This window comes from Lates calcarifer, linkage group LG11, assembly GCF_001640805.2.
Source record: "Lates calcarifer isolate ASB-BC8 linkage group LG11, TLL_Latcal_v3, whole genome shotgun sequence".
In the NCBI taxonomy this organism is placed as follows: Eukaryota; Metazoa; Chordata; class Actinopteri; family Centropomidae; genus Lates; species Lates calcarifer.
In genome coordinates this window covers 18,539,051-18,554,148 of record NC_066843.1, presented here as the reverse complement: position 1 = coordinate 18,554,148, position 15,098 = coordinate 18,539,051, and the positions used below count along the sequence as shown (strand labels likewise).

At 41.2% G+C, this 15,098-nt stretch overlaps 1 protein-coding gene across 4 annotated transcripts in view; it reads right to left on the bottom strand.

Moving 5' to 3' along the window:
• The window catches only part of plppr2a (phospholipid phosphatase related 2a), a 46,691-nt gene extending 32,052 nt beyond the window's left edge, over positions 1–14,639 (bottom strand). Inside the window, exons 1-3 of one of the 4 annotated variants that reach the window (XM_018698683.2) lie at positions 14,543–14,639; positions 14,183–14,360; positions 8,643–8,764 (exon numbers count right to left, since the gene is read on the bottom strand). In XM_018698683.2, the coding sequence (XP_018554199.1) occupies positions 8,643–8,711 (69 nt within the window). In that variant the 5' untranslated portion in view covers positions 8,712–8,764; positions 14,183–14,360; positions 14,543–14,639. Of the gene's footprint in view, positions 1–8,642; positions 8,765–9,711; positions 10,014–14,182; positions 14,507–14,542 lie in introns of those variants that run through there. The other 3 variants (XM_018698685.2, XM_018698682.2, XM_018698679.2) reach the window with 3 other exon arrangements.
• Positions 14,640–15,098: the final 459 nt, after the last annotated feature.

Genomic DNA, 15,098 nt, shown 5'->3' with positions numbered 1-15,098 from the left:
GAAAGGGAAAAAAGGAGAGGAGGGCTGGCAAAAACAGAGGGTTGCTGCAAGAGTTTTGGCCTGCGTTTCTCTGGGTGAGTGTGTGTTTATGGGCAGGTGAGGTGAAAACAGACCTGGAGAGAGCAGGAGAGAAAAAGAGTGGGAGCTTTTGTGCTGTATTTATGTGGAAAAGGGCTGAAGGGAAAGGAAAGTCCAATGGGAACAAGAGAAAAAGAGATGAGAGGAGCATTGCTTTAATCATCCTCCAGTCCAGTCCTCTTTCCCCCATTTTAAAAACACCTCTCATGTTGATCTCATTTCATTTACTGCCAGCCATCATGTACGCTGCCTTACAGTGGTCGTTCAACAGATAATACACTACAATAATAAGACGACCAAAAGCACAGTTGGGGATCCACCTCTCTGCATGTCTTCAATGCGGTCAGATACACACCCCTGCAGTGCACACAGCACCATGGGGAAACCCTGTGCATGCACATTACAGAGATTACACTGCAGCAAAACAGCTATTACTGGCCCACTACCTGCCCCGAGCTCCAAACTCCTTTGTCTGCCAAGTCATACAGTGTGTAATCTGTGTATTACTCACTCGCCATGAATAAATAATGTCAGAGAAGTAGCCAGAGTATAGAACAGCAGTTAGAAGAGCAGGGTTTGGTTTTACTTTTTTGTTGATGATGAATTGTCTAAATGTATTTTTCAAGCTGAAAACCACTATGGGTGCATGTAGCCACCACAGAGCTGCTTTAATGGATGAATCTGTTGATATTCTATATTTTTCTTACTGTACAGAAATTCCTCAAGAAGACAAAAGACAACAATGAATCAATCAACGAGTACTGACTGTGTAGTTAAAACATGCTGTGTGTCATATCTATTGTTGTCCAAAAAGTATCAAAACTCAAATCAGACTGTGTTTTACAGACACAAATGTTCCTTCATTACCAACAACGCACACATTGACCAAACCAAACACACTCAGTCCCACATACACTGTACCTGTGCCAAAATTACCCGTTCACTCTCCAAACATGTATTGATCTGCAGCTGAATATCGATCCCACAAAATGTACTATTTAGTTGAGTTTGAGTAACACAATTTCCTGTGGGTTATTGACTACAAGTAACTTTTAAATACACAGTACAATCTTAATGGGTTAATGGTCTTCTAAATCTTCACACAACTGCAAACAATTCCTCTTGGAAGTGAAAAAATAATCAGATCAAATTCATTTGTGTGCACTTTGTATTAAAAAAAAAAAATCAGTCCATAATTTTAAAAGCAATGTAAGAAAATGCATTTTTAGGTGACACAATACATGTTAAAAGAAAAAAAGTAAAAAGCATGAGATGTAAAACAAAGAATTTTGTTGATACAGGAAATTATATACAAGAAAATAAAAGGACACTCTATTATTCATTAGAGTCTAGAGGCTTGTTCTGCATCACAGCATCAATTTGAAGCTGCCACCCAACATCATACAGTCGATCCTGGTTATGATGTTTACCAGCTGGAAACCAAAGAAAAATCTGCTCTTGTTACATCTAATATCATGCTGCTTGATCACATCTGAGAGACACTTCATACTCATCTGTTCTGGGCTCCATGTTTGCCTTTTCTGAGTGGATATTCATTTACCCTGATATCGTTTTGATGTTCAGCCTACTTTATGTGTGACTGATTGTGTTGACAGGGGAGACTTCCTGTGATAGGTGTGAAACTACCAGAGTGTTACCTACCATTAAACACATTGGCCTACCATTAGACACAGGAGGCATCCATAGACATGCTGATTATTCTCTGTCTCATCTCTGCATGTTGTACAGGTGTTAATGAGGCTTGTGAGGCTGTGTGTTTGTGTGTGTGTGTGTGTGTGTGTGTGTGTGTGTAATACAAACACTCATGAGAGACATTCTACTTCTTTGTGCCAAAGTGAATTAAGAGAGAAAATAAGCAATGAAAAGACACTTAATGATGGTTGTGTCAAAATCTCTGTTGATAGGTGAAGTTCAAAGTATATGAAACACTCAAAAGCCCCACACAAGTTGAGAACAGTAGACCTGTATCTTGTGAGGGAGCTTCAGCTGTGTTACAGCAGTGCCCTCTGGTGGAGAAATTGCAACAACTCTTCTCCATGACTCTATTTCCTAAATTATAATAGAGTAATTGGAACACAGAAGTCATGCTGTTAACAAATCCATGTTAACTTCTGCAAAAATGGTACTGGACCAGTTTGGAAAAGAAAACAAAAACCAGAGGATTTCCATTTTCCACACTAAAAATCATAGAAATGTCTTCAGAATCCTGTGTTCCTATCTGTAAGATTAATGTAAGACAGCCATCCACAGAATCTGCGTTTTCATGATATACCTCAGGGAAAAGGAGGATTAAGATGTTGGCTGCTCATGTGTGGTTTAATTTAGATAATGGCAATGGAAAACATCACACCCACACTAACCCAATTGCGAGCACATGATAAGTGATCTGCAACATGGGAGATTCAGTGTTTGAGACATCTTTAGCCTCACTGCAGATTTGTGCTGAAAAAACAAAAGTAATTTGAACAGCCCCCACCTAATAGTAAAGCTTTTAACACTCAGGCTGGAATCCTAAATTTAATTTAAAGGGACTGTGTGAAAATTACTGGGGTGGGGGGCGTGAATCTTATTTTTCATTTTATACAAGAATGAGGGCATCCCTAGCCAGATTGATTATGTTGTTTATGTTTACTGGTCTTTAAAGACATATATGTGGATTTCATGAATACTCCCTAATAATGTTCATGCAGCCCCTAATATGTTATTGTCATAAAGGCACAATTTGCAAACTTATAACAATTTAAAAAATCCCAAATGTCCTAAATTAAAACTGGTATAAAACAGCCAAGGGCTACATCTGCAGCATGAGTCTTGTGACAAAATTTTAATACAGGTCAAAAGGTCACATTAAACAGCTCCCAGTCTGTCACATGACAGTGGCAGCAGCCTATATGCAGAGCTGTGAAGAGGGCTGTAAAAAGTATTTACAGTCATGGAATGGGGCTTTATGTTCGCCCCTCCACTGGTCTGGATAAGTGTCTAATCAGAGACTCTTCACAATAGAAAGCTGCATTCTCCATTGCACCTCTTCATTGAAGCACGCAGCAGATTAGCTTTAAACAGAAATTACTTTTAAACTGCAAATGTGCTAGCGTGTCCCCAGATGGCAGAGAGTAAATGCAAAGAGAAAAATATCAACAAAATGTAAATAAAATGTGCTAGGGCAAGACTGACTCATTTATTTTTGTTCCCCGGGTGAAAAAGGTTACAGAATTCATTTTATCGTATCATCAGTCTTTACAGAATTGGATTAGATGCAGAGGGGAGATGATGACATGGATTTGTACACAGTAAAACAGGATTAAATAGAAATTAATGAGAGGTGGTGTCGATATCTGTGCAGCTGTGAATGGCCAGGAGAAATCTAGCCAAAATCAGAGACGAAAGACGAGCACGGGCAGAGGAATCACGCTGAAAAATGGGAAATGACGGAGCAAAATGGAGGGGATAGAGGAGACACGCAGAACAAGATGGCTGAGTGGGTAGCACTGATAGAAAAGGTTGTGACTTGTGATTAGGGCAGGGAGGATGAAAGGAGTCAGAAGAAAGAGAGCAGAGACGGAGAATGAGTCTGGCTGATTGGTTTCCATGGTAACTGCTGATGAGGTGTGGGGCTAAATAAAAGAGCAGGTCCTTCTGGCTTTGTATGGTCACGTCTCTCACTCTCACACACACACACACACACACACACACACACACACACACACACACACACATATATTAAAAGCTGGGGGTGTGGAGGGGGACGGTTGATAGGCAATGCCACACCTATCCCTATAACAGCACCTAAATTTAGGTTTTTTGGGAAAGATCTGGGAAAGATCCCAAAGAAGCCTATAACAAAAAATGTCAAACTATTTCTTTAATGTATTCTGCATCACTTTTCCTTATATTGTTGGTCAGTTACTCACAAATTTCCCCAAATATTTTTTGCACTCCAGAATGCCTCCCTGCCACGAGCCCATTTCTCTAATATTAATTTATTAATAGTTCAGTGACATTGCTCTATATATGGTTCACGGCGCAAAAGCTGTGGTTACTCAGAATGTTGCAAACGGTTGATCATCATTATTCATTATTTTTTAAGTGAATAATTCATTAGTTCTTAATCTAGTTTTGCTGTTTGCAAATTGCTGAGTCACATGGAGCAGACCCTGACCCAGCATACACATGGATGAAGGATACTCACGTATCCATCACAGCCTGCAGTATCAAGAAACTGGGCTGCATTAACTCCTGGCAGAATATGCAGAGAGGCCCGAGAATCAAACCTGAATCCTTCTCACTGGAGTGGTGACAGCACTAATCACTAAAGCACCTCATAGTCAATGTTGTCTACTTGTTTAAGGCAGCGGAGTGGCTCAGTGGTTAGCTCTGTCAATTCACAGCGAGACGCTCCAGCGTTTGAGCCTTGGATACATGGGAGACATGCAGGTAACATTATGTATGTGATTTTGCTTCTCTGCCATTGGAGGTGTGATTGTGGACACGTTTTTAGGCTTACAACTGACGAACTACCTGGGGCGTTTCCATGTGGGGGAATGGTTGGATGACTGCCGAAGTGAGTGTGTGCTGAATAGGGCTGGGCAATAAAACGATATATATCGATAGAACCTATCCTTGATAGACATTTAAGTCATGCTTTAATAACAAGGTTGACAGAACTAATAATTACAGAATAATTAATGGAAATAATTCTGTGCAACAGAGCTGCTGTATCATCCAATAACAATACAAAGGCCTCATCTACTATCATTTACAGATTTAAGAGTTAAAAAAACATTGTTCTGCGAAAAAATTAAGATAAGATAAATGTAGTTTATTGATCCCGTGAGGGAAATTCTTGCATTACAGCAGCAGAGACAGCAACAACAGGTAACAACAGCAAAATGAAAAATACTCAGAAAAATCTTAAAAATATATACAGGAAAATAATTTAAGTTGCAATTAAAAGTTATGTGCAATATTTTCATCTGAGATGCCTAATTGTAAATTAGATGCTTACAAAGCAGCAAAAGAGAGAGAACAGTCTGTGATGTTGCTCACTGCTTAGCAACAGCATCAGCAATGAGATCGAGTCCTCCAAACCCAGTTCATACTGTGACTCAGTGCCCTGATTTCCAACTTGCATCAACATGAGTCTAGTTGCCAGATTACATGCAGACTAACATATCAGAACTGTTTACACCACACATTAAAACACATTTTGCCTGTTCACTGTAAATTTGATTTCCCTCCCTGCTGAATGTCCTCCTTTCAATATTTTCACTCTGCAGATTTCCCATTTCTGGATTAAGTCTGTTGAATTATTCACTAAAATGTATTTCATAACATTTTTACAAAAATGTTAACAAAGTAAAGCTATCATCTCACAAAAATTTAAATCAGTCTATGAAGAAAATCAGGTGACTGCTCACAAAACCCCTCCCCCAAACAGTGATTGTCCAATAATAGCTTAGCAACTGTAACTAGGCATGGCAGATCTGTTAAGCTTTGGATTTCTCTACGTGCTGAGGTGATGCTGTAAAACTCCATATATAAAGAGTTTGGGAGATGTGTTTTTTTAATTGTTTCCAAAACAAAAGCACACGAGAAAAGGATAAGAAATTGATTAAACAGCATTTGTCTGCTATATGTGTGTGTGTGTGTGTGTGTATACACACATCTTGTAACCTTAAGTGTGAAGACATTCTTCAAAGTTTTAGGTACTTTAGATGTTTAAATTCTTATACATTACACAATACGGTGGCATCTTATTTTTCTGTTCACTACAATTTGTTTGTTTGTTTGTTTTGTTAACTGATAAATAAAAACTATTCATTGGCATTATTTTTGAAAGCATCCTCCCTTTAGTTTTTGTGCTCAAAAAATCTAAGAAAACAAACTCAGCATATGGACTGAGCATAAAAATATGCTTTTGGTTGTGTTTACATGTATATAGTGAGATGAAATCATTAGCTGTTATGCAGCCTGTGTAGACAGCTGCATTGATTAAAATAGGAGCATATATGTGCCATCAGACGCATGTGAGATGGACGCCTGGAAAACGCGATTGAAAGGCTTGCTGTGAAGACACACCACAAAACTTTTGCACAGTTCTGTATATTGCAAGTAAATTTTTAAAACCCCTTTACAGGATTCTCATTTTAAAATGAGAAAACTTAAAACATAAAAACTGGAGACAGTGTCCTGATACCTCCTAATTGGACACTTTCTCCAGTCTGTCTTACAGAGTTTGAATTATTCACTTTAAATCAAATATTTCAATTTATGCGTATATGTTAATTAAAACAGTTCAAATTAAAACAACATATGCAGGGGTATTAAATTGTAACAAAACCCTCTACAAGCAGAAGAAAACCCTGTTCACTGCCCTCCATCACAGGTAACAGCTGCTGGCCTCTTTTCTCTGGCCCTGATTGCTTGCTAGACTTCTCCATCCCAGTACAAATAGATAGAAATACTCTCCCTCTCTATCATACACACACAGACACACATACACAGAGATGTAGGGTTAGCAAGGGAATTGACTGAGACCTGAGGGCTGAGAGCTGATGTGTGGGAGGCATATGGCGGAGTGGCCTAATGGAGAGCTTTTACAGTATATTATAACCAAAGGGACCAGTGTTTTACAGAGAGGTTCACAGGGGCGGGGTGGGTTAGTGTAACTATTGTATCCTGGTCCCTTCTGGGGCCCAGCAGACACACAGGTACAGTAGAGTAGGTGGACAAGGAAGACCTGTTGAGGTCTTTGGGTAAAGAGCATCTGAAATACACCAACATTCCTCTCAGTTTGTGATTTATTTTCTTGTCAACTAGAAAACTGTGCACGCAGGACCATGCAAGACCAAAAGATCATAGATCTCTAGATCATGTGGATACTAGATACTCCTCGCTTCCTGGAAAAATTCAAAATTCAGACAACTGTGCCCCCCCCAATGCCCCCCCAATCTCGTTGCACCAAGAAAAAGCAACAATGTAGCATTCTGATTCTGATTCTCAGGCAGGTTTTTCGGACCGTCAGTTTTCGATTATTTCTAAGCACATTTATCTGAGTTTCTTCAAACTCAGCGCTAATGCCATCCTCTGGAAGTGTAACTAACGGTGAATCAAAAAATGTGTATCATTCTGTGTGTTCAGATTTAACAGAGTTAGGACTCCAAGAAGCAGTGATGAATTTTGATGCAAATTGCAGCAACCTTCCTGCTGTTTTTAGAGCACCACCTGCATCTGTTCCTTTCACCTCATGCAGTGTCTTTGACTCTCTTTGTCATGACTCTCCCTCCACCCCCATGCCCTGGGCAGGTGTGCCTTTCAGTTTGAAAAACCTCTGCTCTAGGTGAAATTCACATGGTTTTAGGTTATAATCACATTTTACTCAATTCTGAAAACTCAGAATCATTAACACAATGAAATCACAATGAAGACAAAAATATCACAGTAAACAGTAAAAATACAGTGGTGCAACATCCAGAATGTAACATCTGTACCACAACATGATGCACCTGCAATGCAATGATGCAACACAAATGGCTTCGCTTATTTGAATCTGTTACAGAACAATACTCTGAATGCAGGGTACTCCAGCTGAAAAGCTGATGGTTGGCTTACTTGAAGCCAATGAGCTTCTGGACTGCTTGGTTTGTCCTAATTAGATTACAGACAGTCCAATTACCTCACCAGTTCATGCTTTTCTCCACCTCAGTTACAATTTGGTGAAGGCTCTGGGACTTCCATTGCCCTCTGAGTCATCTGTGTGACTGCTCTCACAAACAAAGTAGAGCATGCTTTCCACAGGGGATGAAGCTGTATGTGTGTTTGTCTGTGGTGCATTCTAGGTCTGCCACAGACAATGACCTTTAGCATGATCTGCATAACACAGCTCCAAAACCCACAGCACAACTGCTGGAAATCCACTCTGTCTGTGCTGTGACATCCACAACCACCTCGATGAATCATGCAGTTCACAAATACGCTGGAAAACCCTCAACACGCCACAGAACAACTGTAGCCACTTTACAAAGCCTCAGCTGCCCCTGGTGCTGGAACAGGGCAAGATGTGTTACACCAAGTGGGAATGTCAGCGATGGAGAGCTTGTTTGCTGAGCTGTCCCAAACTCTAGTGTTCAGCCTGAAATATTTACCACTGAGGCTGAGATTGTAGAGATGCGAGTAGAGGACAGTGCATCAAGCTCGGGGGTTAGATAGAGAGTCAAATCTCAGAGCCACAAAGGTTTTTCCGTGCTGACAGCACCGGCAATCAAAGAGATAAATCACAACTCAGTGTGAAAGACCAGAGAAACAGGAACTAGCCAGCAGAGATATGATCGAGACTTATGTCCAGAAACTCCTCTCTGTTCTTCAGTCACTATTATTTTACTCTCCTCATTGAGGTGTCACTGACTTTAATTGTTAAAATTACATTTTCTTGAAAAAGCAACAAACTCTTTCAAGTTTCGATACATGCTGAAATTTGTTAGTTTTGTTCACAGACTTAGAGCAAAAAACTCAGGGCAATGCGCTGGCACATTCATGTTTCTTACCTCCACAAACAGGAAGCAAGGGACGATGGAGCTGCTGCTCTTCACACCCGGCTTCTCCTCCACTGCCATCCCTCTTTCTGTTTCTCTGACCGTCCCTCTGTCCAGCTCTTTGTCTCCTTATCCTGAAAGAAAGAGAGTAGGTCAGGTTAGTCCACTTGCCAGCCTGAGGTCAAGTCCAGAGTGCGGGGTTAAGTGAAATCCAATCAGGACAAATAAGCTTTGGATGGATCTGAGACTTTCCTTGAGGTCTTGTCTTCCTTTCGGCACGATCACACTGCTGTTTTTATTTTTACACATTGTTTCTGTGATATCTTTTCATCTATTTATATGCTACATCAATGAATATTTAACACATGCACAAAAAGTAAACTCATTTCTTAGCACTGTGGGCTATGTGCATTCCTCAGTTTACTATTGGAGTCACTGAGATTGTTTTACTTTTGTTGGATGTTGATGCATTATACACCAGTGCCCTTAAGAACAACAAGAAAACTAATAAATTCTGCAAACTGTGCTACAATCTACCTCTCTGTGCTGTGCATTTTATGCAATCTGTTGTACTGTAGTCTCAATTCTCTATCGACACGTAACTGAAAATATTTTTTCACCAAATGCAATTACAATACACCATATTACAGTTTATATTTCAAGATGAAATTAATCTTGCACACTCCACTCACTTGTCTCCACAAATAATTTGCTGCAGGAACCAAAGTAAAGATAATTTGTGTATGACAAACTAACTGGCGACACGCTAGCGAGCCAAGAACATGCTAGCTAGTCGGCCACAATAATACACCCTGGATAGGCAGCTACAACCTGCCGTGAAGGTATCAGCAGGTTAATTGTAGATAGCCTAGCTTACTGTACGGAGGAAATTATTGAGGACGCACAGAAAACTGTCGTATAGCAAAGGGAATAACCTGGTAAAATTTGTTTAACGAGAAAAATATCAGACAGTGAGGAGAGCAGTACCAATTAAACGTCACTGCAGTAAGCACAACAATATTTATTCTGAAATGTCAGTGACATTGACAGTCATCACAATGCTAACAGATTAGCTCACTACCTGTAATGCTCGCACGGAGACCTCCGTCGGTAAATGTGACCCCGTCTTGCAGCCACGTTAGCCCACTAAGCCAGCTGGCTTAGCAAACTGGCTAGCTCAGTTACTAACCAAACAATACACAAACTATTAGAGATGTTCCTGAATAACAAGTGGAGCAATTTATACTGTAGAAGATAAAGCTGGAAGGTGCCACACACCCTATTGAGATAGCTTCCGTCCTCTTTAATATAATTTTTACACTTTTTTTCGCCTAAAACAAATTAGATATCACGTGTTAACTGATGAGCCTTATGGGTACCGGTAGGTGGATTTTGTTACCGTTGAACAAAAGATGAGAATTTGATAAATCATCTAATTCCACCAGTAAGCAAATAAGCATATCTTCCAAATTATCAAACCATTTCTTTAAGCTGCACCATATTACATTTGATGACAGACATACACGCCTTGCAGTATTTTCACTTAAACTTATTAATATACATAAAACCCAAAGACGAAGAACAAGGAATTGTGCTACAGAAGACAAGAGGATTCCTCAGGATGATTTCTATTGCCACACGTTACAGTGTCGGAAGTGAGTAGGATTGCTCAGCTAGATTTAGTGATGTTTTCAGGTTTTCATCTATGACACTCCTGACTTCTTTACACAATCTTTATTTTCAGTGGGTTAATATGGACCATCATTTACCTGTTGTTTGGTTGGACAAATTTGTAAATACACGTGGTATATAGAGAGGAGAGGAGGAAAAAAAAGATTTTTTGTTTCTCAGAAGTTGACAGGTTGACCTCCATTCTTCTGTTGAGTGGTGTGTTATGTGCTGGAGAGCTCTCTTCCTCCTAATTCCTTCTACGCTGGTGGAAAGAATAGGCCTGAGGGATGAATAAGGCATGAAGCCAAGCTCTTAGCAGCCCTCAGAACAACACAATGTGCCAACCAAGACTGCTTTTAGAGAGAGTTGGTTGGACTCTGTGTGCATGTGTACAGCTGTGTGTGTATGTGAGAGAGAGAGAGACTTGTCCAAAAAAAAAAAAAAAAGTAGCTGTCAGGGTGAACAAGCAGAAGCCCCAGGTAACGGAAACCAACAGTGAGAGAAAGAGAAACAGAGACAGAGGGAGAAATCATTCCTGTTTCTTTTCCTCTAGAGGCTGATGGGAAGTGTTACTTTGTGTTTCATTCCCTCAGCGGGAGGCAGCACAAAGAGGCCCTCTCCCACAGTTTGGGCCACCGGCTGAGAAAGTGTCTCCTGAAGATAAAACCACTTGGGTGGCCATAGATGAGGCAGAGAAGCTTTTGATAATTAATATCTGTTAAGTGGGACACCAAGCCAGGGATGATTTCACCGAAAGAATGGGAATTATAAAGCTTAAGTTACATTCCCCAGGGGTGTATGCAGACTTCCGACTTGTCCCACGCACATTTGGTAAATGAACATTTCTCATAAGCCTTTTCTGAGCACTGATTTGGGTGACAAATTTGCAGTTTCATTAGTATGAGAAAATCTGGCGACTGCTCAGTATGCAGTGCGGTAGAGGCCGACACACGTCTTATTAGCATTATTTCAGGAGTGTTGAAATCAGTGTTGGACCAGTAACTTGAAAAAAAATCAATCCATTACTTAGTATATATTACTCATTGAAAAAGTCATTACCTTGCTTTAGTAAACTCTCAAGCAACTAGTTGCATTGCTTGTTACAGTACAGCTCCATCAAAGATGCCTTTCAACAACACCAAAGCCTCCACACCCAAACATCAGTATCTAAAGTGGCTAGAATCAATAATTTCATAATAACAACATATCCAATTACACTGTGAAAACATAGAGAATTATCACTTGAATCTAGTAGAATCAAGTTTCCTCAGCTTTATAGAGCTTTATTGTGAGTTTCAGCTCATTGTTTAGACCAGCCATAACGTTACTGGTTCATTCCACTGCTCTCATAATGTCACTGTCAGCCATTTTCAGAGAAAAGCAACAAACCCTACTCTGCACTACCTGCTCAGTTCCAAACGGCAAACAGAGACAGTTAGCAACTATCTGGTGGATTTAACATTTAGCAAATACAGAGCAAGATATTCTACAGGAGTGGTAAAGACCAAAAACAGAGCTAAAAGAGAGTGAATATTGGACCTGCATTCATCAGGAGGACACAAACATGACTCCAAATGACCAGTAATGTTGCATAGTGTTAACTGCTTGCTAACATTTTTGCCATATCAAAAGGTAAATGTGTCAGTGTTGTGTTCACAACTTTCTGCTTCCTCCAAGTGGCCAGTTATTGTAGGTATAATGTGTAGAAAATGAACACAAGACAATATGGTTAAAACAAAAGCAGCTGGTTTTTATAGTCAAATCCAAGCAGCACTTAAGAAGTCCTTTCCTTGAAGCAAAGTGGTTCACACACCCTTCAACTCTAAGTAAAACTCAAATGACTCCTGGATTTAGGCTTACCAGCGGCTAATGTTAGCCAGCCAGCTAAAAACATGTAATTTAGAAAATTATGGAGCTCCTGGAACTCACATTTCTCCACATTTGGTAGAGGCTAAATACCTCCCCACACCTCCAGCCCCTGTGCAAGCAGCTAACACATCCTGGTGCAGTCTGTCCACTGACCACACTCAACTGATATCAACCTAAATTATGACTCTCAGTAAAACAGCAAGACAGTCGTCTCCTAAATTGTTGAATTCACTGAGTTTAGCGAATTTGCTCTTGTACATTGAATACTGCATTTCAAACTGTAATCTGATTCAAACTGTAATCTGATTCACTTACTGAAAAAAAATCACATCATTGTAACATGTTACTAAGTAATGTGTTACTGCCCAACACTGGTTAAACTGCATGGATTTGTGTGTGTGTGTGTGTGTGTATATGAGTAACTATGTGGATGGAAGAGGCAGTCCAGATGGTTTTGATCTGATTAGAGGGGTCCAAGTGAAAAGGGGCCTAATCTGATCATTAATCTATCAATCAGAGAAAGTCAAACCAACCTGTCAGCAGAGACAGAAGGTGGATGGACAGATGTGTGCAAGGAAGGAAACAAAGAAAGACTAAGAACCAAGGAGACACAATTACAGGACATCACACATCCACAACATACTAATCAGAATAAAAACATGAGAGAACTGAAATCAAAATGGTGGAGATGTGAAGCAAAGCAAGCTGCAGAGGGGAAAGTTGAATTAGCACCACAACACACACACACACACACACACACACACTGATGCACACACACATCGTGGAGAGCAGGACATTTGAATCCCCTGCTGCTCCGAGGACTCCAGTCAAAGGGTAGAGACCCAGGCAGCCATATGTCCTCTCTCCTGCCTCTGCAGTCCACCACCCTGCCCTGGGACATGCGGTACACACGCCTGTGCATGTGAGCACACACATACACACACACACACACACACGTGTGTGTACACAAATGCATATACACACAAAGGCTAATTGGGCACAACAATCTAGATCATGCTTGATGTTACAGGCTTTTCTGCTTTGCTAAACAATACTCTTGCATATCACATATCCTTTTATGCATAAATCCACATTGGTGCAGCAGCAGTATCATTAGAGAAGGTGCAGCAGCATTGCAGCATTAAAATGCCAACTGTCAGTCAGTCATTCTGTTTCTCTGTGCCACATCCAGAGAGATAACTCTGCCGTAACCTAAATATTATTAATGTGACTGCAGAAGGTTTTTCAGTGTAGAGCACTCTCAGAAATAGCCTCTCTTTCCCCCTTTTTTTTTTTTTTTTACCATTTACCTGCAGCCCAGAGCTGTCACTGTCGATCTGAGCAAAGCCATAAATTCCTCAGCTCTCATGTTGCCTTGGATTTAATTATTATTATTTTGTGTGTGTGTGTGTGTGTGTGTGTGCGTGCAGTGTGGCCATTTTTGCCCAGCCATTGTCACACTAATCTCTTTCAACTCAGATCTTGTCCTTTACCACACTCAGACATGCAATCACACCAGTCATGCTTCTTTCTCACATGCAGACAAAACACACTGGCTGCAATCACGGAAAAATACACCTATCCTGACACCTGAGTTGAGTCACAAACAAACAACAAACATCCCACTCCTCAGACTATATGGCAACCCGTCCCTGCTATTAATAGAACAAAGTAAAGGAGGAGAGTAAAAACCATAATAGGATTTACCCAGTGCTGGATAATTAGGGCTTCTGTTTGGGGAATACCACTGCGAAACACAAAATACCACAGAGCAACCCCCCCCCCTACACACACACACACCACAACATACACACCCACAGGCACACTCAAAGACCTGGGGAAGAAGCTTGTAACAACAGATCCCCTAACATTTAAAGCACAGAACATGCAGACCAGTGACTTCCACAACATGACAGTTCTATTAGGGCTGTTGAAATCACCAGGAAAGGGTAGGAGAGGAAACCTGCCATCTGTCCATCCAGCCATTCATCCTTCCCTCCCTTCCTCCTCACCTCGGATACCTTGTCGCCGAGCTGCCGGTTGCCGTGGCACCAGATTCCTATGCGGTGGCCATGTCAGATCAGATGATGGTAAAGTGTGGTGCAAAAATCTCCTTCCACCCAGCTGTCCGTCTCTCCTCTCTCCTCTCTTCCTTTCCTCCTCTTTCCTCTCCTCTCCCCCTGCTGCCTCCTGGTCCACAGTGAAGCGTGAGAGAGCAGACGAAGAGACAGCAGCAGCAGCAGCAGCAGCAGCAGCGTCTCTGTCTCCAAATCTTCCACACATACACACACTTCGCACACACACTCACCCTCCTTTTAATTAGCTTGTTCCAACAACCAGCAATGACTAATAAATTAAGTGGCAGAAATTACCTCCTGTGCAGCGTTCGGTCCAATGAGGAGACACAGAGGGAAGAGAGAGAGAGAGAGAGTGCAAGAACATGTGTGTGAGGGAGTAAGAGTGTATCCGCGTGTGTGAGACAGTGATCGAGAGAGCGAGAGAGAGAGAGAGAGAGAGAGAGGGAGGGCATACATTATGTGTGTCAGCTCATTTGTATTCAAAGCTTGTTTTTCCTCTCTATCCCACCCCTTCTCTCCCTCTGTCCATCTCTCCCCTTATCTCCCTCCATCCATCCATCCCTCCCTCCTTCCTCTCTCCCCTCTTTCCCTCGCTTCCCTCTCTCCTTCCCTCCTCTCTGCGATTGGACATAGAGGACATGAACCTGACCCAAACATTAGAGGGATGGAGGGATGGAGGGATGCTCCACACTAAGAAGATGGCAGGGAGGAAAAGAGGGCTTGCACATGTGTGTGGCTGCTCAGCCGCCTGCCTCCAGCTCTGCACGCTCTGTATGTGGGTTAATGATACATGGCTATTGATCTAACATTCCTGGAGCACATGTAACATCACAGGTCAGAACTGGTAATA